Source organism: Toxorhynchites rutilus, chromosome 2 (assembly GCF_029784135.1).
Source record: "Toxorhynchites rutilus septentrionalis strain SRP chromosome 2, ASM2978413v1, whole genome shotgun sequence".
Classification (NCBI taxonomy): Eukaryota; Metazoa; Arthropoda; class Insecta; order Diptera; family Culicidae; genus Toxorhynchites; species Toxorhynchites rutilus.
This window is the reverse complement of record NC_073745.1, coordinates 276,919,401-276,946,526: the sequence shown is the minus strand read 5'-3', so window position 1 is coordinate 276,946,526 and position 27,126 is coordinate 276,919,401. Positions and strand designations below refer to the sequence as shown.

Here is a 27,126-nt window from a genome sequence, read left to right as displayed (position 1 = left end):
TCAGTGAAAAAGATCACTAGAGCGTATTTAAGTAGTTTAGACGTGATCCGAGAAGTTCGGTCCGAGATGTCGCCAACAAGCTGAATTTGTCAAGTTCATTCGTCCAGCGGACCAAGCAGCGGGAGGGCCTACGTACATACAAGGTTCAGGAGGCTCCTAACCGCGACGAAAGGCAAAACATGGTGGGGAAGACGCGAGCCCGGAAGCTGTACACCGAAATGCTGACGAAGCCGCATTGCCTGGTAATGGACGACGAAACCTACGTCAAAGCGGACTTTCGTCAGCTGCCGGGCCTGTTGTTCTTCTCCGCAGAGGACAAATTCAGCGTTCCGGAGGAGATTCGCAAGCAGAAACTATCCAAGTTTGCCAAAAAAGTACATGGTGTGGCAAGCGATCTGCTCTTGCGGAAAGCGGAGCGCCCCCCTTCGTGATGACCGGCACGGTAAACGGGCAGGTTTACCTTAAGGAGTGTCTACAGAAGCGCTTACTACCACTACTGAAGCAGCACGAGGGCCCGACCATCTTCTGGCCGGATCTCGCTTCGTGCCACTATTCAAAGGACGTGTTGGAGTGGTACGAAGCCAACGGGGTCACCTTCGTGCCAAAGGAAATGAACCCGCAGGCCCTCCGGTAGAACCTAAAAGTTGTCAAATCGGGGGCGGACTTCAAGAGAAAATGGATTTCTGTTCAAAAAAAAACTACAACCTGACGTTGTACAGAACCTTATGGACGGGGTAAAGAGGAAGGTGCGAGCATACGGGCTTGGGCTCGAAGTATGAATAAAAAGAAAATGCCAAAAGTTGTTTAATAGTTTTTATTTTAATGTCTAAAATTTTCAAAAGGATCGGTCTACTGGGCGAATTTCTACAGCGTTTTTTCCGTGATGCAATTTGATGTGACACACCCTTTAGGTCATAAATTTTCCAACATCTATATCAAACATCATATTTCAATCATTCATCTGGATTCTGCGTTATGATTTTTTGAAATAAAAGATGATTTTGAATTATTTTAAATATGCACTTTTAAAAAATCAGTCGTACTTTGAATTTAAATATGGTGATGAAAATTGAAAATTTAGGTAGCATCCATCGAACCCAAGTTTCATTAAAATCGAAGAGGGTCGCGTCAAAAATTTGCTTTTTCTCGGCTGATTTTGGGTGAAATCTTTCTATATAAAGATTCCGAAGAGCACGAGCATATTTCCACTTGTGTGAAGCAGGGTTACCAACAATAACTCTCAAAAATCAAGCAAAATGAAAGTAAAAATCAGAAAGCAATCAGGATAGCTCATAATGGGTGAGAGAGAATGAGAATGTTCGTGCCGATGTGAACTAAAGCATCATGTTCATAGGCAGACTTACATATATTCTGGACCTAAAATTCTTATTATTTTGTTTTACAATCTTACGGCATTTTTCACGCAGCTGAAAAAGACCTACTCTCCCAAAATTTGTTTGTTTCCTCGTATTTTTCATGCTGGCCAGAGATAAAGATTTTGCCATTGAAAAAATTTTGCAGGGATCTTTTGATTGTTCATATTATTTTCCGAAAAACCTGCGGCATCATCCACACTTTGATGTGAATCTTTACTGACCAATTGAGGAAAGCGTCGACCGTGGATGAATTGTTGAATTTTTTGATGTAGGATTACGTCTTTCGGGAACATACTGGGGGTACAAATTGTAAAACGAAAATCTGTCGTATAGTGGAAAATTTCCAATTTCAATGGGTTTTTTCCCTTTATTTATTTAATTAGGCTCAAGTAGATAGCAGTACAAGCAGTACATTTTTAAACTGTTTGAATCTAGTATAAGTACGTAATCATTAACTTAAGTCTAATCAGCTAAAACAACAGAACAATAAAAAATATATTATTTGTTCCTTCGTTGCTTCGTCGATATTATCCTTGTCAGGAACAGTGCCTGTGGTGGGTCGTAACAACTACATCGCCACATCCCCAGGTGATGAAGCATCGGTATCCTTTGGTAGTGAGTGCCTCTTTGCCATGTTTAAAGCTCCTGTAATGATCTTATCCCAACGGGTACTAAGTTCTGCTTATGTAATAAGAAAGGAAGGGAGAATGTACAAGTGGGAGTAGGAGATGGGAACTTAATGATAATATTAGCGCTTCTTAGGGAGACATATACGGGGAACATAAATTTAAGATCGCGGGTAGCTAAGATATCGCGAACTGGCAGCAGTACACGAGTTACTCGTTTCGAAATGCGCAATGCAACCCCAGGTCTTCGTTGAAATTTTGGGGATAATAGAGTATAGTCATCTTCAAAGCTCATCTCTGTTCCATTGGTTTTGCCAACTGGTGAGTGGCTTTTGATAAGAAAATACGATGCTTTCATCTTTTGTTTCAAGGATTAAATGGCTTGTATACTGTTAAGACTATTCGAGAAAATAAAAAACAGGAAGTGGGTTATATCTATGGTATAACTGCAATGGTGACGTAGGACTATCGTTGATTCAGTGATCATTTGTTTGAAGTTGAATCTGAATCCATTCTGAATGAATATTTGAGGCACTTCGAAAACGAGAGCTCTTTCGCTTGCATGTTATTTTCAATGCCAAGAGGAACTGTCAGATTATTTTGCAGCAGCGATATCTTTCCGGATTCTTCTCGAAGTCCATCACCAGTGGTTAACCACCTGTTAATTGCACATGATTGAAAAACCACAAAATCAATTGTATTTGGTCGCAGTATTATATGGATAGAAAACGTTAAAATAAACTCTTTCGCTTGAATGTAATTTTCAATTCCCAAGGGATCTGGCAGATTATTTTTCAGCAACGATAATATCTTTCCGGAATCTTCTCGATGCTGGATGGCAACCAAACAAAAATAGTTCCGCGCGTGTATGTGTGTGTGGTGGCTGCTCTGATGTCTCAATCGGAACCGTTTTTCGGTGCTGATACTCTCTTGGTCACCTTCTCTTCTTCTCCTGCCACCTGCCTCCTGGCTTTTCTGCCCTCCCTCACAGTTCCAAACAAACTGCATGTCTTTCAGGTCAGGTCAGGCTAGGTGATGAATCCCTCGATCCCTTGATTCCTCGCCGAAAAAGAATAATTTTCAGAAGCATTCCTGTAAATTGCGATCAATTGAAAAATCACAAAACCAAATGTATTTGGTTGCATTGTTATATGGATAGAAAACATTAGAATAAACTCTTTCTCATCAATGTATTTTTAAATTCCCAGGGGAACTGACAGAGTATTTTTCAGCAACGATTAGTTCTTTCCTGATTTTCCTCGATACTCGAAGCCCACCAGTGGTTAATGCTAACTCAATAACCACCTGTTAATAGCACTTAATTGAAAAATATTTGGTCGCAGTGTTACATGGATAGAAAACATTAAAATGAACTCTTTCGCATGAATGTATTTTTCAGTTCTCAGGGGAACTGGCAGATTATTTTTCAACAACGATTGCATCTTTCCTGAAATTTCTCGATGCTGAATGGCATCCAAACGAAAATAGTTCCGCGCGTGTATGTGTGTGTGTTGGCTGCTCCGATGTTTCAAGCGGAACCGTTTGTGGCATCACTCTCCTCCTGATGGATTCCCTTTCGGCCTAAGGTGCACAAATAGGCTCTTGGTGACACCGTTCATCCGCGCTTTCATGATAAACGAAGAGCTTCACCACAACAGCGACAACATGCTCCAATCACTGTTCAATTATAACTGAGTGAATTTCCGAGTGGCGCTCGCTTATATACCGATTGGTGATTTCATTAGCCTGTTTGGAAAGCAATTTTAAGACTATTGAAACAAGTTTTTGGATCAAAAAGTAACAAGTATATAACGCGTAGACATTTTATCTTTCGAATGAAGTGTTAATCATACCATTTCGTTCAGCTGTTTAGGAGCTATTAACGCTCAAAATCTCGGTCTCCGGCGTAACGCTTTCGTTTTCGAAACTTTTATTTTACACCCCGGTATAGAAATTAAAGACGTAGTCCTACGTCAATAGTGATCAGGTGGTAAGGACTCAATGGTATTATTTCCATGATATATTGCAGCCAGTTTGGTAACATACACTGAACGAGGGCCTTCAAGTTTATGTGATTAAAGATACCAAAACCAGTAGATCCGTTGATTCTTGAACCATCAGTTAAAACATTCCTGAAGAATTGATATGGTTGTATTTTGAAGCGAGAATAAAAGGTATTGTCGACGATCGAAGATGATCTGAAATATCTCGAATTGCTTCCTTCATAGAAAGATCCAAATCAACAGAAGATCTGCTGAAGTTCGGGAAGCTATCATTTTTGAAGATTTCTGCTGAAGGTTTTATTTCTTGAGAAATGTAATGAGAGTACAGAACCATGGATCTCGACCATTGGTTCAATTCGAGAAGCTTTTTACAATTTTCAGTTAAATTTCAAACGCTTATTGCTCAATCATTTCATGATGGATTGATGAGATTTTTGCGTCAATCGATTTCGGCACTACAAAACAATTTTTTAATTGAATAAAATAATATATGTCATGAAACTAACTATCGAAGAGTTCAAAAATCTCAACCGTTATCCGATAGGCAATACCTGGTGTTGATTGGTTGAAATTGAAGATACAAGCTTCCTTTTGCACTCACAATTTTAAGTCAGTCATTTTCTGATAAATTTACGAGAATTTTGCGTCAATTGAGCACTCCATAACAATTCATTACAGTAAAAATGAATAAAATTTAATATTTTATGAAAGTACAGACTTCAAACCCAAGGTGTCTGGAGAAATCGGTATTGCAAATACATGAAAGCAGGGGAAGCTTTTGTTCCCACCAAAATGTGTTTCCTAACAGAGATTTCAAAACAGAGGTGCCTGGGGGAAATCGGCATTGATACGATTAATCCGAGCAAATAAAATTTAAATTTTGAACTTTAATTCTCGAAAAATTTCACATCAATGACCGATCAAGCATTGTGAAATACTTAGTACAAGTGTAAGTGAAAAAATTGTATTTTGTAGCGGATGTGTTAGAGTTACATGAAATATGAAACAATTCATTTCAATTTTCATAAATAAAAACCAATGTGTGTTCCCACTCGAGAACGGTTCGTCTGGTTTATGCTGTCTGTTTTGTTGCGTTCATTTTCACCAAAGGAAAGCTCATGTGACGAGAAAAATTTTAAAAATGGAAGAATATTTGGAAAACTGATTTCCCATATGCTCTACTTGTCGTATTAGGTGCTGTTAGTCCAACTGAAATTCGCATTGAGGCATATATGTGTTCCGTTGGGTTTAAAGCGGAAGTGGAAATGGGTTGAATAAACACTCAGAAAGTAAAAATTATAAAAGAAAATTACCTTTCCCATTTTAAATGTGTTTTGTCTAGAATAAAGTAACATGTTTTTTTCTGGTGAGAAAAATTGATAACTGTGTTCGATAATGATAATTATTTTATATGATATTGAGGAGTTTTTTCTTTATTTCATCCATACATAATACAGGATCCATCTCGTCCAGGGCGGCGGAGGGCGGTTTTCATCATATATAATTCCACTTCGGATAATGATATCAGCAGATCGCAGTGCGTAAGCACAAAATCCACAATTTTAAACACCAAAAAATATTGTGACTTCATGAAACTTTCAACATTTTAAATTGGATCTGTCAAGTATAAAACATTAAAATAACGATCGATATGACTTTTAATTTCGTCTCAGTTCTTTTTACTTAAAATGGCGCAACCGAAGAAGTTATCCAACCGGAGAAGTTCTGACGAAAATCGCTTGAGGAATTATTTTACGACCAAATGCAGACCATTAAGGGTTGGATCGAGAATACACGCGAGATCCTGATGCGTTTACAGTATTAGGGATTAAAATTACGGCATCCAATCACTGGAAGGTCCAGACCCTAATAAGAAAAATTAAAGAGTCTTCTGTTATTAACATGGTAAGGAAGATGATGCGATGAATCATCATTCGAAATTACCTTCATGCGACCCCCACTTGAAAAGCCATCGTTTTGCCTCTCAACTGTCAGAGGAGGGTCATTATTATTATTTAATGATGTAGATTCGATTTGTAATGACGTGCAGTTTTTGGATCCAATACAAACTTTTGCTTCAACTGAAAATAATAATTTTGATAACACAGGAGCGAACGGCGTCATCAATAACGTCGAAAGTTGTGAAATGGATTGTATATTGTCACAACAGGAAGTTGTTTAAAGTTGTGACACAAGTAACCGCACTTATACACAAGATGGAGTGTCAAACTTTGATGAACTTCAGAACAGTGTATATACTTTAAATGACCTTGGTGCCTATTCTGTATTCCGACGGATTTCTATTTCGTTCGAAAGTGATATTTCGATCGTTTTCGAATTTACCATTCCCTATTCCAATCGTTTTGCTCGTTTCGAACGAAAGTGTTAGAAAATTTCGAATATGCATCGATCTGTCAAAAACCGATAAACAAAAAGAAACACCGTATTAAATAGCGGCGAGTGCGAGTTGAATTTCAGTTAATTTTTGATCCTAAGAGAAATTTGTGAGAAAATTTTCTCGTTCAATGGATTCCGTTTTGTTACCGAATTTGGCGGAGCAAGAAGAAATTGGAATGCCTTGCTACCATCGGCGAAACCACCGAAAATCAACCGACTTCATGAAACTTTCTGATGAAGCGTAAGTATCCGTCTCAAAAATCCCATGTTTGTTTCTCTTATTGATTATTTTGCCCTTATTCAGATTCATCAAAAGTTTTCGTCTAAGTAAGGAAGCTTTTCGGTACGTTTTAGAGGAAATTGAGAACTGCCTTACCACAAGGAAAGGTGGTCTATCCACGGAGGTGAAACTCGCAGCATGTTTGCGATTCTTTGCTGAAGGAAATTATCAACATGGAGCAGGGCAAGATTGTCACATTGCCATAGCACAGCCCACATTTTCCAAGGTGCTGACTGAAATGCTTAACATTCTGGAGCGGACACTGTGTAAGAAATGGATTTCCCTAAATATGACGGAAGACGAACAGCGGCGTGCTAAACTACACTTCTATCAGAAAACATCAATTCCGGGTGTTATTATGTGTTTGGATGGAACCCACGTAAAAATTATTCCACCTAAGCTGAATCGAAATTTGTTTTTTAATCGGAAGGGATTTTATAGTCTCAACGTTCTGATTGTAAGTATTATTAGTATTTGAATTAACAAATCAATGAACAAATACTCTTTTTTATCAACATAGGTTTGTGACGATCAGCAAAGGATTCGTTTCGTTGATCCTACCTTCCAGGGATCTAATCATGACTCTCATATATGGCGTGTAAGCCCTGCAAGAACTCACTTTGAGCAGCTTCACCAAAATGGTGAAGTTAATACTAAGATTCTAGGTAATGTTCAACTACAATATTTTAGTATACTTGTATGTACTGTGTGATAAAATATTTTCAGGTGATGCTGGTTATCCATCGGAACCTTGGTTAGTTACCCCATTCAGAGCAGCGGAGGAAGGGAGTTTGGAGAGCGATTTTAATCGCAGGCATGCCTTGGGTCGTGCTATCGTCGAGCGGACAATCGGTTTACTAAAAAATCGGTTTAGATGCATCCTTGGCGCGAGACAACTTCACTACAATCCTACTAAATGCGCTCAAATTATAAATGTATGCTGTGCACTTCACAATATATGCTTAGAATTTGGTCGTTCTCAGTAGTTATAATATGTTATGCAGCTGTTTACATAATAAACTTTTGTTTAAATTAATATTTATGACTGTTAAATTTCATCTAACTTGTTTGCAAATGCTCAAATAAATAACAACCACCGGAAAAGGAAGTGTCTTCCTTACTTAACTATGGTTTCGGCAGAATTATTTACTCTTATTCCTGCCAACACTTTGAGAACATGTCATTATCGATTTCTCGTAAGCAGGCCAAGTATTCAAATAACCATTATTAATACTTTTTGCGTTGTTTTAACCCCTTGCTGTACGATTTAATTTCCAACAGCACGGCCCAAAACGAGCATTTCGAGTCGTTCCGCTACTCTGCTGAGTGTGGGTATCTAACATGGGTGCCCTATGATGAGCAAATACATGTTGTGTTTAAAATAAAAACGAAGGAGTTATTACTACGTACTAACTCGTTCGTTTTTATTTTAATTATAATATTCAAATTATATTTTATATTTTTAGCTCATTCAATTTTTTTTTTAAATAACGGAAATTTGATAATCTTCAGTTGTCGGTATCCTCATCATATGCCTGAGGCTATGTAATTATTTCACATCGAGAAACAACGAGTGAAGTTCAATGTTGTACGTGAAGGGGTTAAGGAAGTTCCATAAACTATAGGCGAAATTCGTGAATTTTAAAAAAGTTTATATAATTTTGATGCTATTCCAAACAAACTTCAAAGAAAAAATTAAGTAAGATTTTTCTTCCATGGAAAGATATAAAAATACGATTAGAACTTTTTTCATTTTTTTATACTTGAGTTACAATATAAAGATAAAAAATCAGATCACTGATATTTTGAAACATTATTCTAATGTTCTGAAATATACGCAATCTGCGTTTCAAGGATTTGTCGCTATTGATTTCTCCGGCGCGATCTTCTCCATCTCGTGGTTATGTCGTTTTTGTTCACTCAGATGTTCTTTGAGTGTGGCATCCACGGAAAGAATCGCTCGAGCTGATTGGCGCTGATAATGAACCAGATCACTCAAATTCTTGTTTGTGTTTTTTAACAGGGATTTCACATTGGTGTGAAATTTGTTTTGTTGCTCGACTTGCAGCTCTAATAGCCTCGTGGTAGAAGGTCTGGATTTTTTCGGCTGAGAGGGCTGGAAGTGAATGGTATTATTGATACCGTCACACTCGTCGGAAGTACCATAATATATAAAATTTTCCTGGTCTGCAGCTTGAGGTTCACCCGAAGGCGAACCCAACTGTGTTCCATGAGATGAGGTACCCGGGATTCCTTCCACGGTCGCAAGTAACCCAGTTAGTAGAACTGCCTGCTCCTCCAGCTCGGACAAATTGATAATTTTATTGGGTCCTCCACCTGTCGCCCTCTGCTCCCGTTTGTTGTGAGCGAGTTTTCGCTTTAATCCGGACTTATAGTCCGCCCAAACCTACACAGAAAACCAGGGCAAAAATAAGACTATAAACATATGTTTCGGATTCGTTTTAGTATATACCTTTTTCCATCCACTTCCATCGCGAATAGGCGGTCCCAAACTATTGACTTCTGCCGCCAGATCATCCCAGAAGGGTCCGGAATTTCCTCGGGAGAAACCCTTTGCTATGTCCGGCTCTTGCTCCAGAAGCAGCACAATCCGCTCGAACTGATTTTTAGTGGTTGTTTTGTTTTTGTTTTTTTCCCTGTTGAACGTTAAAATTAATTTAAAGAAAAAAATGATTAAAAATTAGCTTACATTTTTGCAGTTCACCGCTCATCCGCTGCGGAAATTATTCACTCCTTCATAAACAAAGTGGGTTTGACGTTTGGTTTGATTCGAATGAAAGATGTTCGAAAACAAAACAGTCCGAACGAAAGGTATTCGAATTTGAAAACACCTCGAACGAAACAGGGAATGGAATTTACCAAGTCGTTCGAAATATTTCGAATCGATTGAAATACAGAATAGACACCCTTGATGCAAACGATGCACCAAATTGCACAAGAATCTTGTGGTAAGGTAGATGATATCAACCCTGTTAATTCACCGCAAAAGGACAATTGGTCCATAGAATTTAAAAAGAAAGATTCCTGGGATTCTGGAAAATTCCTCGTTTGGAAACGAGAGCAACCTTAATGTTTGTTGGATGGGAAAAATACCTTAATTAGGTTCAAGACTGGATTAAAAAGATCGAATTAAATTCGACAGTCTTGAAGAGCAGCAACCACATACAACATTCCATGATTTAAACCGACATCCTAATGGTACATGTCAGACTTATTTCTAATGTGTACAAGATTACGTTCCATTGGAAAATGTTTACACGTTGCATGTTTCATTCATGGGAACGTTTTTTGCTCATCACTACCTTTGATCCTTTGAAAGATGATGACATTTTTTTCAAAATTCTGCATGACATGGATAATATTTCTCACCCAACTCCATTGGCTTCACAAATTCGGGGAAAACAAAGAATTAGATTACAACAAGAAATTTTGAAAACCACCACACGTGATTTCGTCTTAAACCAAATTGACACTCTTCATGAGAATCAACTTTCGTTTGATTTGGATAGACATCTTCGAGATTGTATTTCAGACGATACAGCCAGAAAGATGGCTTCTGAGGCTAGATGAGGAAACGCAATTGTGCTGGATTTATTTGAATGAACTGAAAATGTCTATTTTGGTTTTTATTAGAATTTCAGTAGAATCCGATCCTCTTGACTTTCATCTTGATACGACTGGTACCCAGTGGTATTCTTCATTCGGTAGCAGTATGCTTATGCACAGCGTTCAAATTTGTCCTCGTTACAAATTAAAACTATTTCCTACGCAAAGTCTATGTTAGGGAACACATTTCTGTGGGAACAAAAATCCCTCCAACTTGCATGTAATTACAACGCCAATTTCGCCAGACACCTTGGTTTTGACATCTCTGTTAGGGAACACATTTCGGTGGGAACGAACGCTCTCCCTTCTTTCGTGTATTTGCATCGTCAATTTCCCTCGGCACCTTGGTTTTGAAGTCTGTCGTTTCATGAAGTATATTATTATATCAATTCTCACTTTAATGAATTGTCAAAGAGTGCCCAAAATGATTGATGCAAAACTCTCGTAAATCTATCAGAACATGACTGAGCAATAATTGTGAGTACAATAGGAAGCCTGTATCTTCGATTTCAACAAATCAGAACAAGGTATTTCCTATTGGAAAACGGTTGAGACTTTCAATTGAACAGAAACTTGCATGCAACAAAAACTTTTATACGCTAGAACTTTTATCCTTCACACAAGTCGTATTTTCGGTAAAATTTCAGTAAATTTGTTTCAATTTCATTTGCAACAACTTCGCTTCCACTTCCTTCCGCTTCCTTCGTTTCGCAATGATAGTTGTAACCAAGACGGGTCTATGGTACTAGGTGAGGCCGTTTCGTCACTAAGTTGTTTAGGGGAGCGGTATATGAAAACTGTACGGAAGAAAGCAGAAGAGGAATTATTTGCTTGAAGCGTGAAAGAGACAGACTGATCACGAGCGACCTTCGGCAATAGCGTATTGTGTTTTGTTTACCAACAAAACGCAATAGACTCCCAAGATGGCTGAAGAGTGATTTTAGCAAGTTGGCCCACCTTAGGATATACTTCTAGGCGCTTTGGTTGTAACCAAGGTGCTTGTATAAATGTATAACAGGTGAAGCAACATCATCACTTCAATAAGAAGGGGATTACGGTTTGTGGAGCGGGAGTTGTTTGTTTTGTTATTGCTAGGATACGCCATTTTTGCATTTTCACATGCGAGAGTAGTGGATGAACTGGATGAGAATTAAATTCCACAAAATCATTTCTTCTTTTTCACATAAATTCGCGAAAGCCGAACATAGTAGGCATCGTTCGAATAAGCGTCGTGGCAGTTTTTAGAGAGCCACCGGCAACTGTTTGTGAACAATACCGACAGCAATTCCAATATGGCTGAAAGTGCATTTCGTATGATTGTTTCACATGGTATATATAGAGGCGCCTTGGTTGTAACGTTAAGCGTGGTCGAAACTAATGTTTCGAGATTTAGACATCTCATAAAATAAGTTTATTGAGACGTAGGGTAGGACGGTGCTAGTTTTGACGTAGGACTACGTCTTTCATTTCTATACCGGGGTGTAAAATCAAAGTTTCGAAAACGAAAGCGTTACGCCGGAGACCGAGATTTTGAGCGTTAATAGCTCCTAAACAACTGAACGAAATGGTATGATAGACACTTCATTCGAAAGATAAAATGTCTACGCGTTCTATACTTGTTACTTTCTGATCCAAAAACTTGTTTCAATAGTCTTAAAATTGCTTTCAAAACAGGCTATTGAAATCACCAATCGGTATATAAGCGAGCGCCGCTCGGAAATCCACTAAGTTCAAATTGAACAGCGATTGGAGCATGTTGTCGCTGTTGTGGTGAAGCTCTTTGTTTATCATGAAAGCGCGGATGAACGGTGTCACCAAGAGCATGTTTGTGCACCTTAGGCCAGAAGGGAATCCATTAAGAGGAGAGTGATGCCACAAACGGTTCCCCGGGAAGATCTCGAAGCAGCCGCTACACACACACACACACACATACACGCGCGGAATTCTTTCCGTTTGGATGCCATTCAGCATCGAGAAAGATCCGGAAAATAATCTGCCAGTTCCTCTGGGAATTTAAAAATACATTCATGTGAAAGAGTTTATTTGAATGTTTTCTATTCATGTAACACTGTGACCAAATATGTTTCAATCAAGTGCTATTAACAGATGGTTATCGAGTTAGCATTAACCACTGGTGGGCTTCCAGTATCGAGGAAAATGTGGAAATATCTAATCGTTACTGAAAATAATCTGCCAGTTCCTATGGGAATTTAAAAATACATTCATGTGAAACAGTTTATTTTAATGTTTTCTATCCATGTAACACTGTGACCAAATACATTTGGTTTTGTGATTTTTCAATCAATCGCAATTAACAGGATAGCTTCTGAAGATTATTCTTCCCCATCAGTAGGATATTTCCGTATCCAATATTGGATGCATAAAACCATGTGCCTCCAACGTAACGCTCTCGTTTTCGAAGTCCCCCAAATATTCATTCATTCAGAATGAAATCAGACTCAACTTCAAACAAATTATCTCTAAATCAACGATAGTCCTACGTCACCCTTGCGGTTATACCATAGATATAACCCACTTCCTGTTTTTCATAGGAGTAAGTTGGTCAGTGACGATATCTTGGAATCTGAGCGTCCAAAAAATTAGCGATCTATGGATGAAAAACAGCGAATTACTGATGTAATAAATAAAGCAAATTGGGAGAGATTTTTATTGAGTAGGTTAAAAAATACGAACATGATGCCGATTTTTCCAAAAATCATTCACTGTTTGCGCATTAGAAAATCGGTTCTGAAAATGGTTAATAATTATGAAATCGGTTGTAACGTAAAACAAAAGATTCTTGTATGTTTTAGTTTTAAATGTTAATGGAAATCGCTTTTAAATTTTTTATTCATGAGTACTCGTTTTCATATATAAAGGGCTTAGTTGGTCACACAACAGCGGAAGTAGTTGGGCATACGAATAGCACCGTTGTAGAAATTAATCATTTGAGAGCAACGCATATAAAATTTTCAAGTATGCCGCGTTTCATTGCACAAGCGATAAATAAATATAGAAAGTATATGTTTTACTGCTAAACCCTGCGTATTTGAAACGAGACAACCTGGTACCAACCACCGCACAAACCACTTGCAATATAATTGTCACATTTATATGTAAAATTTTCATGAAATACTAGCTAACCCAACGAACTTCGTCCCGCACAAAATAGATTTTTTGATTTGAATACTTTCAAACATCCACGTTTTCTTACTAAATGAACGTTAGTGAGTCCAAACACTGAACTCTTCATTCATTGATTACCCTTTGACCCTTTACAATTTCCTTTTACTATAAATTGTTTAGTACTTCTACAAAAATTCGTTCTTATAATATAAAATTATTTTCAGACACAATTCTCGTTCAAGATTCTTCAAGTATTTGGAAATAACATGTTTCTCCGTTGCATGGAATACATGTTTGATGCAGAGAATATTACAAAATAAAGACAGCTCAAATCGGACCATTCCTTTTTCGGGGTTAGGGCACACCAACACCTTCCATTTTTGTTTATATAGATAGAAGATATAGGAATGCGTTATTCCGTCTGAAAATCCTTTTCCACTTTCGAACAAAACTTAATTTCGTTGGGAAATGGGAATTCAATTTTACGATTTTTCTCTCCGCTATATTGATCTACAGGAAGAGACGAATACAACGAAATATAGATGACTCAAATTGAACCATTCCTTCCTCAGGTTTTGCGCTTACCAACACATTTGGCCTTCCATTTTTATTTATATATATAAGGGGCCTGATTCTCGAATACACTTCACGGTGGAAACGAAATAAACGGCACGCCATTGAACTACGTTTTACGAGTTAGTGAAATGTCGAAGGTAATAATGAGTTTTCATGCAAAATGAGCACTTTTCAAATAAAAAATCATTAATGAAAATTAACTTCTTCGTATCAAACTGGTATTCAATGTGAGTGGAAAACTTTGTTTTTTTCATGTGATATAATAATCTCATACAAAAATTTCATCTGAAGATAATTTGATATTATAATGATAAGTTTAGTGGGAAACTAATCTCGTATCCAGATGTCGACACCGTACCGTTGTCATCGCGGATACATTTCATTGACGAATTTACTCAAAGCTGAATCAGCTCATACGACATCTACATTAGAGCTCAGAACCACAAAAGTGAGGGTGTTTGTTTATTTTACGCACTGAAAAGCAAGATTCGGTGGTGATTATTCATTTTATTTAAATTTATATTCATTTCAGCCATTGAATGTCGTCTGTATATGGTAAGAAAGTTGGAGTTTTGTATATTTACGATGGTGTCAACACGCGATTTGACCGAAGTCATAGATAATATTCGAAAATTTTAAGTTTGATAATGCATACCGGTTATTGATACTATTTATGTATAATTGCGATGAAATCGATATCATCTCAAATTGGCTGATATCATTGATAATGTAGGGGCCGATACGAGAAGGATTTGCAGTGTTTTTAGCGCAAAACACCATATTCATCGTTTACTTAGTTGAAAAACAGGAAGTGGGTTATATCTATGGTATAACCGCAAGGGGGACGTAGGTCTATCGTTGATTTAGATATCATTTGTTGAATCTGAGTTCATTCTGAATGAATGAATATTTGAGGGACTTCGAAAACGAGAGCGTTACGTTGGAGGCACAAGGTTTTATGCATCCAATATTGGATACGGAAATATCCTACTGATGGGGAAGAGTAATCTTCAGAAGCTATCCTGTTAATTGCGATTGATTGAAAAATAACAAAACCAAATGTATTTGGTCACAGTGTTACATGGATAGAAAACATTCAAATAAACTCCTTCACATGAATGTATTTTTAAATTCCCAGAGGAACTGGCAGATTATTTTCAGTAACGATTAGATATTTCCACATTTTCCTCGATACTGGAAGCCCACCAGTGGTTTATGCTAACTCGATAACCATCTGTTAATAGCACTTGATTGAAACATATTTGGTCACAGTGTTACATGGATAGAAAACATTAAAATAAACTCTTTCACATGAATGTATTTTTAAATCCCCAGAGAAACTGGCAGATTATTTTCCGGATCTTTCTCGATGCTGAAAGAATTCAAACAGAAAGCGATTGCGAGCGCATATAATATACGGAAATATCCTACTGATGGGGAAGAATAATCTTCAGAAGCTATTCTGTTAATTGCGATTGATTGAAAAATCACAAAACCAAATGTATTTGGTCACAGTGTTACATGGATAGAAAACATCCCAAATAAACTCTTTCACATGAATGTATTTTTAAATTTCCAGAGGAACTGGCAGATTATTTTCCGGATCTTTCTCGATGCTGAATGGCATCCAAACGGAAAGAATTCCGCGCGTGTATGTGTGTGTGTGTGTGTAGCGGCTGCTTCGAGATCTTCCCGGGGAACCGTTTGTGGCATCACTCTCCTCTTGATGGATTCCCTTCTGGCCTAAGGTGCACAAACAGGATCTTGGTGACACCGTTCATCCGCGCTTTCATGATAAATGAAGAGCTTCACCACAACAGCGACAACATGCTCCAATCGCTGTTCAATTTGAACTTAGTGGATTTCCGAGCGGCGCTCGCTTATATACCGATTGGTGATTTCAATAGCCTGTTTTGAAAGCAATTTTAAGATTATTGAAACAAGTTTTTGGATCAGAAAGTAACAAGTATAGAACGCGTAGACATTTTATCTTTCGAATGAAGTGTTTATCATACCATTTCGTTCAGTTGTTTAGGAGCTATTAACGCTCAAAATCTCGGTCTCCGGCGTAACGCTTTCGTTTTCGAAACTTTGATTTTACACCCCGGTATAGAAATGAAAGACGTAGTCCTACGTCAAAAAAAATTAAGGTTACAATACTTATAACAAGCCATTCCTCGTAATGTACATAGCACATTGTAAAATGATGATATTCTAACCTTTTCTGCGTGTAAAGAATTCATGAAACCGGGAAATTTGAAGATAAATTCTGATTTTTCTAGAAAATTTGAACGAATTTCATATCAAAAAAACAAAACATCCTCATTTTACTCGCTGCGCCATCTGGTTGTAAATCCAACGTAAATTCGTCAATTCCGTTTCCACCGTGAAGTGTATTCGAGAATCAGGCCCGGAAACAACAAAATAAAGAAGGCTAAAATCGGACCATCCGTTCTTCGGAATTTCCGCTTACCAACAGATTTCGCCTTACATTTTTATTTATATAGACTAGCTGACCCGGCAAACTTTGTCCCGCCCAACATTTGTTTTTTGTTATCAATACCTTCACGTCACGTTTTCTTACTATGAGCAAGTTCATGGGTCCAATCGCAGAACTGTTCATTGATTGATCTTCTAATCGACCCCGTTGAATATACCTTTTACTTTAAAATTGCTAGTATTTCTAACAATACGCATCATTATAATATCAGATTATTTTCAGACACAATTCTCGTTCAAGATTTCTCAACCACTTGCAAATAACATGTTTCTCCGTTACATGGAATAAATGTGTTATACAGAAAATTTGATAGAATAAAGACAGACCTAAATCGGACAATTCCTTCCTCGAGTTCTGCTCTTATCAACACATCCGGCGATCCTTTTTTGTGTATAGAAAGAAGAAGATATAGATGTGCGTTTCATCACATTAAAATCCATTTCCAGTTTCGAACAAAGATCAATTTCGCTAGCGCAAACATCAAATGGACTAACAGCACTTGTCACTATGTAATTGTAGAACATATGGGAATTTAGTTTTACGAATTTTCCCATTTTCCTTCAGAGTTTTCCGAATTTTTTTGGAATATTGGTTGGAATATTTTTGGTTGAAATATGTGTAATATTTTTTTGGGGTTCCCTCTCCATTCCAGAGGAGGGAGAGGTGTAATACCATCATAGAAATATTTCTCATACCCAAAAACCCTCACATCCCAAATTGTGCTTGATTGGTCCTCGAGTTATGCAAAAGTTTGTGTTTGTGTGCCCCCTGTAATTTGAGTTTCATTTATGTGGCAGCCCCCCCTTAAAGATGGTGGTGGAGAGTCTAACCCCCATAGAATCATTTATTGCACCCTAAAACCACCAAATGCCTAATTTCGTTTCATTTGCTTGATTAATTCTCGAGTAAAGCAGAAATTTGTGTTTAATTTGTATGGCAGCCCCCCTTAGAGAGGGTGAGGGGTCTCAAACAATAACGAAACCCTTCTCCGGCCCCAAAAAACCCTATATACCAATTTTCATGTTAATCGGTTCAGTAATTTCTGAGTCCATAAGAATCAGACAGACAGACAGACAGACAGACAGAAATCCATTTTTATATATATAATAGATAAAAGATAGATATAAGATATGGAAATGCGTTATGTCGTCGGAAAATCCATTTCCACTTACGAACAAAGATCAATTTCGATAGCGCAAATATCGAATTGACTAACAACGTTTATTATGATGTAATTTTCGAACATGAAGGAATTAAATTTTCCGGATTTTCCGACCTTCCTTCAGAGTTTTCCGAAAATTTTCCGGTTTTTCTCTCCACTATATTGATCTACGGGAAGAGACGAATACAACAAAATAATGAAGGCTAAAATCGGACCAACCGTTCTCCGGGTTTTCCGCTTACCAACAGATTTTGCCTTACATTTTTATTTATATAGATAATAAACGCTATCATTGAATATCAGAACTCACAATAATGCATCGAGTAATGTAGCATACCTGGAGGTTATTTCAATAGACTTTGGGGCGAACAGTGCAAATTTCATCAAAACAAATGCATGCAAGGAACTGGCTTTGCGCCGCAGGTATGCCAGGTGATTTTGACGTGGGACTACGTCTTTGATTTGTATGTAGGGGGGGGGGGTGTTACTCTACGAAAAATGTAAAAATGTAACGTTTATTAAGATTGTTCAAATGTATATTACGCAGAATCGTTCTTACGATATATGTTGTAATATATGTATACCATTAGATGGAAAATTTATCCAGCATTTTTTTCACCTGTGACATCAACAGTAAATAAACAGTAAAAACAGGAAATAATAAAACAAGTGAGAAATTTAACAAATAAAAGAGGTATGTTTTGCGAGCGTATCATACGTAAAGAAATCACAACACCATAGTTATCCATTACAAATAAAGCAACTTCATGATGTATTTTACCTCAAAATATCAAGAAATCGTGAGTATTTTTAACTAGTTTCTTTTCCCACTGATATACCTTAATCATTTTCAGTCAGATAGTTGAACTTCCTGCCAGATGCTTATTGTCTTTCTTTGTTCGTTACAAACCGTTTGAAGGTTATGAGTACAACGGCCCTTTTCAGGGCTATTATTTAGTATTTCAAAAGAGATAAACTAACAGATTTCTGAACATTGAAAAGAATTACATTTAAAATAACCAAGAGTTCTGAACAATCACAATCCTACGTCAAAAACGGAACTGTGATAACTCTATTTGTTTATTTCAGCTTTGAAGTTTTGGTTGTAAGTCAAACTATATCCGTACAACTAATTGTTGAAAAGGTATGTAACCGGGAAACCTTCGATTTGTGAAGTGATCATTTGAAAGATCTGCGTTAATCTATTGTATAGTATAGGTCCAAAATAATAGAAATGCAATGTCACAATCATTCGAATTTTCAAGCCCAAATGAACTAATGTCTTCTAGAGACTAAAGCCCTACTTTTTTGACGATATTTTCGGCCAATAGTAAGAATTTCATGGGAATAATATCTTTCAAAAATCAATGTACGCTATCATACTGAAATCTCATCACATATTTCATAATGTCTTAAAAATGTCTTCACAAAATCAAATGTCTTCAAAATGAAGATATGTCTTCAAACCTGGCATCTCTGGTGCTGGAAAAGATTGCCTGATTCCAACTAATTTCCAACAACGATGAGAATTTGAAATTTTCATTAATTTGTTTTTTACTTGACTACATGATTTAACTGTTTTTGTTTTGATTTAATTGATTAATTTATAAAGAAGAAAAACTTCTAATGGAAAAACGCCTTTTATTTGCTCAAAAATAACATGCCTATTAGTTGGTCAATTTATTATGAAATATAAAAACGTTAAAGAAAAGAAAAATGTGAAATAAATGACTCTCTGGTTATTTTTAATTAAAGGTAAGCTTCATTATGGTACAAAACATTATAATGCAAAACTTCGTACTACAAAGTTATAGCCAAATTTATTCGAAAACTAGCTGACCCGGCAAACTTCGTCCCGCCCAAAATTTATTTTCCGTTATCCCATTCATGTTTTCTTACTAACGCACATTCATGGGTCCAATCGCAGAACTGTTCATTGATTCATCTTCATATCTACCCTTTTAAATTATTTTTTATTCACTATAAAATTTCAGTACTTCTACCAAAACTCGACATTATAATATCAGATTATTTTCAAACACAATCCCGCCCTATCCTGTAACATAGGAAAATTTCGGTCAGAAAGCAAAAGCCCAAACTCCTATCAGGTACACACTAAGCTCCCGCTGTTTGTCAATAGATGGTTTCGACGAAAAGTGCATGTCGATTTCGACACATCCAAAACATAATTTTATGTGGTTTAAATTTTTCATCATCCTAATCGAAACACATTTTGACGAATATCTCTTTCCAATATGTCATACATAGTCTACGAAAAGACCATTTATCTCGTTTATCCACGAATATGTCGCGTAACCGACACACGATTCGATAACGCTTTTTGACGTAGGACTACGTCTTTCATTTCTATACTGGGGTGTAAAATCAAATTTGAGTGTTAATAGCTCCTAAACAACTGAACGAAATGGTATGATAAACACTTCATTCGAAAGATAAAATGTCTACGCGTTCTATACTTGTTAGTTTCTGATCCAAAAACTTGTTTCAATAGTCTTAAATTTGCTTTCAAAATAGGCTATTGAAATCACCAATCGGTATATAAGCGAGCGCCGCTCGGAAATCCACTAAGTTCTAATTGAACAGCGATTGGAGCATGTTGTCGCTGTTGTGGTGAAGCTCTTCATTTATCATGAAAGCGCGGATGAACGGTGTCACCAAGAGCCTGTTTGTGCACCTTAGGCCAGAAGGGAATCCATCAGGAGGAGAGTGATGCTACAAACGGTTCCCCGGGAAGATCTCGAAGCAGCCGCTACACACACACACATACACGCACGGAATTCTTTCCGTTTGGATCGAGAGAGATCCGGAAAATAATCTGCCAGTTCCTCTAGGAATTTAGAAATACATTCATGTGAAAGAGTTTATTTGAATGTTTTCTATCCATGTAACACTGTGACCAAATATGTGTCAATCAAGTGCTATTAACAGATGGTTATCGAGTTAGCATAAACCACTGGTGGGCTTCCAGTATCGAGGAAAATGTGGAAATATCTAATCGTTACTGAAAATAATCTGCCAGTTCCTCTGGGAATTTAAAATTACATTCATATGAAAGAGTTTATTTTAATGTTTCCTATCCATGTAACACTGTTCCCAAATACATTAGGTTTTGTGATTTTTCAATCAATCGCAATCAACAGGATAGCTTCTGAAGATTATTCTTCCCCATCAGTAGGATATTTCCGTATCCAATATTGGATGCATAAACCTTGTTCCTCCAACGTAACGCTCTCATTTTCGAAGTTCCCCAAATATTCATTCATTCAGAATGAATTCAGATTCAACTTCATACAAATGATCTCTAAATCAACGATAGTCCTACGTCACCCTTGCGGTTATACCATAGATATAACCCACTTCCTGTTTTTTCCTCCTTAAATTACTTCGTTTCCGACATGCATGCACGATGATTACCCGGTTTGTCTTGCGTATGCCGAAGTGGTTCGTTTCATCAAGATCAAGCTCAAGTAGAACACAGCGTTAAATCCTCCACTCAGCCGCTCCATTGGCTTCTGTTTGACTCCATAGGATTGGGTGCGAGTGGAGAAGTTTCGAAATTATGACTAATGATTTATTGCTTCCAGCCGGGCACAACCACGGAAAGAGCAAACGTGATGATAATCAAACGCTAGGCACGATTTGGGTCAGCCGCCGAACGAACACAATCCGGTCCTGACTGACGGCTAAAGCTTCCAGCCTCATACATACTCGTATATGGTTATGTATGTGTTTATGATGGGCATGAATAACCCCTTCACGAAAGCCTGTCGCCAGGGTGCTTAGTCTATCGGCGGTGCTACCAGACAAAATTACGCACTATTCATCATCCGCTGCCACACAATGGGGCTGTAAATTTTCGGGTTAGTTCACCTAGCAGACCCCGTGGAACGCCGTGCAACTTTCGAGGGATTTCATCCAACTTCCTTTACCAAAGTCAATATGAAGAAAAATGTGTTTCACGATCCACGACAATGTCATGTAAAACATAGGCTGCGCGGAACCAACGTGACGACAAAACACGTGTCTGGCCAGCGAAATGCTGATGGGATTGAACGAGTGCGTAGAGCCATAGGCACGCGTTTTGAGGAAACAAAATAGTTAAATCGGCCAATGCGTCTTTTTCCATCGCAGAGCGGAAACCTGTTCGAGATAATCTAGACACGACTGTTCCACCGACTTCGGAGACGAAACACTTGGTGAGGAGCTTCTCCGCGGCGCGGTGCTTAGCCCAAAACCAGACGGGAACAGCAACTCCATTCAAAATTAATCCAGGAAATTATGTCTGATCATTTGTCGCTCAGATCCCGGGGAGCTACAAATGAGTCAGGGGATTGTGCTGATTGAACGTTTAATCTTGCAATGGTATTATCAGCTTTTCGCTTTCGGCAATGAGACCAGGTCATATTTATGAGATGAAGATGATACACAGTTACACAGAATGCTTTAGAGGGAAGATCTGATTCAGTACGCACTTCTTTTCGAATTTTAGGTAGCAAAAAAAAAAATGTTTGAGATCCGCAAAATCTACAAAAAAATTATATTATAGAATACAGGGTGCTTATAGCTTATTCAGAACTTTAGGAAGTGATAAGGATCATATTTGATGGAAAAATCCTTGTACGCATTTATGCATACCCGGCTTAAAACGCGCTGCACTTTGACAGTCTCTTAGAACCTAGAAATAATCTCATCGAACTCATGGAACTTGAATGATCGATCGGGAAGAGTCATCTATAAGTCCGGAAACACTTCTAAATGCACACAAGCTTTCTCCCAGCAATAATATTAGGTTGGGAGAAAAGAAATCCATTATTTTCTCGGTAAATGGCTGTAGTGATCCATATCTCGTATAGAATCAATCAAACAATTTCATATTTATGCTCGTTGTCAAGGTGATATTTCACACTAAAAAAATCTGTTGCTGTTTGTTTGTTTGTTGAGAACTTCTTCCACGCGGTTCTCACAAACTCATCTATTGAAAAACCGCGTGAACCTATTCAAGCTGCCAAAATAAATAAACTCTTACTTCGCACCATTGATCTTTATTTTAAAAGTAGAAAAGCACGGACGGAAATATGACGTAGGACTGTGATTGTTCTGAACAGTTGTTTTTTTTAAATATAATAATTTTCATTATTCAGAAATCTGTTAGTTTAACTCTGTTGAAACTCCAAACAGTTGCCCTGAAACGGGCCGTTTGTTATATGAACTGATAACCGTCAAACGGTTTGTAACGAACAAAAAAAGAAAACTAGCTTCTGGCAGGAAGTTCGACTGTCTAACTGAAAATGATTAATGAATATCAGTGTGATACATAACAAGGTGGAATGGTAGATGAAGTATATGTGAACCGGTTAACAAATAACAATATATCGTCATTGATTACATCGAATATGAAGTTTAGGGGGGAAAAACAAAAGAAAAAGTTGAAAACACGATTTCATGATATTTTGAGGTAAAATACACATGAAATTATGAAATTGCTTTATATTTGATGAATACAGCTATCCATCAAATATAGAGCAAAGGTATTGTGATTTCTTTTCATTGTCTTATTCTTATTATTAGTCTTATTTTAAGGCAAAGAGAGCAGTAGCTTTTTCGGTTAAATAATGTTCGTTTGTAGACTATTGGTTCTACTGCTCAATCTATCATAGATGGAATTGAGTCATTGAGAATTATGAATATGAGTCATGAAGATTATTAATATTTCAGTTCGTTTCATTTTTGTGATGCGATGTAATGGCGATCTCAATAAGCCCTCGCATGATAATCGCTGCCATCCTCCTAGTATTGATATCATTTTTCGCTGTACAATTGCCCAAGTTGCTGCAGCCCGGAAGACACTTGCTTAAGATATTCGTGACCCCGTCATGTACAGAAATCATTCGCTTACTGGACTATCTTCAACTGGACTAATATATAGCAGGGCAGCAAAGCAGTTATGTATCAACAATAGATGTCATCTTCAATTCGAAGTATTGCTTTTGCTGTTTTGCAGTCCAGTTAGCGAGTAAAATTCTATAATTTTGTTGATTTCCCGGCCCAATTAACGAAAGATCACTGTATGGGTGACACTTTCCTCGTTGCTTTGCTGAAATCTTGCACGAAATTTGAGAGATTCATGAAATCTTGCATCTTGTTTGATAGAAAGAATTATTTCGCACAATTTTGTGTTGCATACAACATTCATGGGAACGAAGTTGAATGAAAGAATGCATAATACAAGATTTACTTTCGCATCCGTTCGCATACCTCCTTTTTCTTTTTTTATTTAAATTGCTCACCTGTTTCATTATTTCCACTGTTGATGTCTCAGGCAAAAAAAAATCCTGGATCAATTTGCCGTCTAATGGTATATATTATAACATACATCGTCAGAACGATCCAGCGTAATATGCATTTGAAAACTCTTAATAAACGTTACATTTTTTGTAGAGTGACCCCAAAAATAGCAGAAAATATTGATGGAAGAATTTGGAAATAAGCACACAAATGACCGTTTTCTATAGTTCTTTTGACTCTACTGTGTGTTTGACTCAAACTGTTTACAAAACGAAGTGCATATTCGTTGGGTTTGACCACGATGAGAGAAACTTTACATGATACTGAATAATATTTCGAAATTTTTGGCTGCTAACTAACAGCACTTAGGCAAATTACTTCTCAAAAGAAGGTTATTTAACGTGATTCAAAATGCAGACTGTGAAATGTAATTCGTTTCTAGAGATAATCGTCCCAATCTAATTTACCAAATAAGATGATTACTTTACAATAAACAACTGTTCAGCAGCTGCATACCGGAGCTAGAAGTTTGTTGTACCCAAATGCAAATGTGTATCAATTTAATTAAACAACACAATTTGATTACGTTCGTTCGATTAAGCACAATTGCATTGGACTATTCAACGTCATGCTTGCAGCAGACTCCTCTAATCTCTCAGTCAATCCCTGATCCACTTCTCGGTCGGATCTGGCGAGTAAATTGTTATCTGTCGATGTCTCCAATCCAAATTCCTACGCTTCGACATATTTAGCCATTCTGCTGATGCTCACTCACACGCTTTTCCTATCATTCCTTGTGGCAACATTTCTACAGACTGAAGGCAAACTCCGCCCGTTATTATGCTCTACTTAACTTGGCTCCAACTAAACCACCGCCATTAGAGTCCCCAGCAGAGGTGGATGCTGATGCCGCCGAGTTCAAAGGCAGCATTGGCAATCCCCCACTGGCTAGACGCTTCCACTTCGCTTCGATTATTATCGAAACACAATATTATTATATTTGCAAACAAAAACACTTCATCCGTTTCGTTGCCTCCCCCCGCCTCGCATTCCACTTGTCAGTGGGCTCCGCGATAAAGGATCACACTGGAAAATGTGGAAAATCTTGAACACATCCCTGAAGGTAATCTCCATCCTCAGCACGAAGGCCAACAGATCCGAACATGCTGTTTGTGTTCGTCCAAGCAAATGCTGTGTGTGGGCTTCGTTGAGATGTGCATAGCTGCACACACGATCGCGAAGGATGCTTGGAGGGCGGGAAGAGGCAAGAATCGTTAGAACAATAAGCTTCCTGAATTTCAGTCCCAAACCACCGATCCGGAACGGAACGGAAATGCAATATTGTGAATACGCTCGTGCAGTCGATGCTCTGCTGCTTCTGCTGCTGCGATGTTGCTTCAAGGCGGAATGTATGGAAACAAATCCTGAAATATTCGAATATGGGAGAAGGTCGATTTTGTGTAAGCGAGTGAACAACCAACTCTGTTTCTCGTTCCGAGGTGGGATTATACGAGATCTGTTCAGCTACCTTCACCGCCGACATTACAGTGATGTGAAAATGGTGGGCAAAGTTTGAGATGCTCAGTTGCTTACTTTCGTCAGGAAATTGAACCGGCTCGAAAGTGAGGTATGCATTGTGATGTGGAGGTATTGTGTTAGTTAGTTTAACCGTATTCTTTGAATCGAACGGAAAAGAATATTTATTCTAGCTTTTGCTTTGCACAGGTTGCCCAGAATAACTGTGTGAAATTCCTCTGAACGTAACTGATTTCTGAGCGGAAAAACTTCACTTTTGCGTGGCAGTTTTTTTACTGCTGTACCTGTTGATAAAGTAATTCTCCGGTGCAACATCAACAAGCACAAAACTGCAATCTTCGAATCGAACACATTCGAGGTCAGGCAACAGTCGGGGCTGACCATTCGAAATGTTTAATCGTACGACTCAATCTACAAGCGGTTGAATTCTTTCATTAGTCCGAAGAAGAAAAAGCAAAAAAAAACAACTAAACAGCAACAGCCTGTAATAAAACCATTTGTTAGGCTAATGTGCAGTCATTCTTGGAAACTTGGAAGCGTTGTTTTTCTTCCCCTGTCTCGAGATGGAGCGATTGGGACTTTGACTTCTTCGAACATTTGCTGCTGTGCACATCAACACTGCTAACAGAGACCTCAAAGGGAGGAAACAAAAAATCAACAACGCTCCAGAATCAACTTTTAGGATCTGAAAGCGTATTCAGTGGTTGTGTGTGTATTTGTATGTGTGTATATTCACCGTTGAGTAATTTTCCTGATTGCAGTTTAATTGCCTATCGCTTCCTGGTCGTTTTCCGTAGTTCTCGTCCAAACTATTTTCGTTCCAATTTGTGTGCTTCCGTTGGGTACCAACAGCACAGGAAAAAAAATACACTTACGATTGATGGGCTAGCTTGTTGCGAGTTACCTTTCAATTATAGCTGTGAATGTATGCTAGTTCTGTTATGTTTGTACCTAACATTATATAAAACCTGATGGAAATTGCTGCATTAAAGTGAAGTATAGTTTCAATTGCTGTTTCGTTTTTTTTTTTTTCTAAATGCTCACTTTTGTCGCAATAGTAATTTCCTAATCTCCACTTCCGAATAGATTAATTTGGATTTCTTCGTCGTTGAATTGGCTGCTGCAACCCAATGTTTAGTTGTTTGCTTTAGAAACTCTGGTAGTTCTAAAGTGTACCCACTTTTATATTTCCACATTTGAAATCATGGTTTATTTCAGGAAGATTATCAATAGTGAGCCTTTCAAGAAATTGGTAATCAACTATGTTGCTTTAGAGATTCTTCGTAGGAAAATGATAAATATTTCGTTCAAAGCGACATTTGTGTGACTAAGATGACGATAAAAAAGCAATTTTAGCGTTGGACCACATTTAACCGCGTCATCAGTTTTTAATCTACATTTTGACGTAGAACTACGTCTTTCATTAAGGGTGCCAAATCAGAAAAAAGGTCACGTTTTTATGAAATAAAGTTAACGCTAATAACTATTTTTGCCGTGAACGGATTTTGGCGATTTATATACCAAACGAATCGGAAATTCCCTAAGATTTGTTTGATATGCTATACGTTACTATCCCATAGTCTGTATATGGTTTAAATTTATGAAAATTGG

The 27,126-nt window shown here is 37.6% G+C and overlaps 2 protein-coding genes across 2 annotated transcripts; one reads left to right on the top strand and one right to left on the bottom strand.

Moving 5' to 3' along the window:
• Positions 1 to 6,285: 6,285 nt before the first annotated feature.
• On the top strand, positions 6,286 to 7,974 carry LOC129770698 (putative nuclease HARBI1). The gene is made up of 4 exons (XM_055773687.1): positions 6,286 to 6,643; positions 6,707 to 7,139; positions 7,203 to 7,347; positions 7,409 to 7,974. Exons 1-4 carry the CDS (start codon positions 6,531 to 6,533, stop codon positions 7,666 to 7,668), a joined length of 951 nt encoding a protein of 316 aa, XP_055629662.1. The 5' UTR covers positions 6,286 to 6,530; the 3' UTR covers positions 7,669 to 7,974.
• Positions 7,975 to 8,383: 409 nt separating this feature from the next.
• Positions 8,384 to 9,577, bottom strand: LOC129769965 (uncharacterized). Its single transcript, XM_055772510.1, has 3 exons — positions 9,393 to 9,577; positions 9,156 to 9,339; positions 8,384 to 9,089 (listed from the first exon to the last, which is right to left on the bottom strand). Coding segments are annotated over exons 1-3 (744 nt in total). The 5' UTR covers positions 9,395 to 9,577; the 3' UTR covers positions 8,384 to 8,531.
• Positions 9,578 to 27,126: the final 17,549 nt, after the last annotated feature.

Excerpts from the sequence above, each read along its gene's own strand:
- LOC129770698 (XM_055773687.1), top strand. The coding sequence starts at position 6,531 with ATGGATTCCGTTTTGTTACCGAATTTGGCGGAGCAAGAAGAAATTGGA. Across the intron at positions 7,140-7,202 it reads ATAGTCTCAACGTTCTGATT|GTTTGTGACGATCAGCAAAG; the intron begins GTAAGTATTATT and ends TTATCAACATAG. Across the intron at positions 7,348-7,408 it reads AGTTAATACTAAGATTCTAG|GTGATGCTGGTTATCCATCG; the intron begins GTAATGTTCAAC and ends AAATATTTTCAG.
- LOC129769965 (XM_055772510.1), bottom strand. Across the intron at positions 9,090-9,155 it reads ATGGAAGTGGATGGAAAAAG|GTTTGGGCGGACTATAAGTC; the intron begins GTATATACTAAA and ends TTTTCTGTGTAG.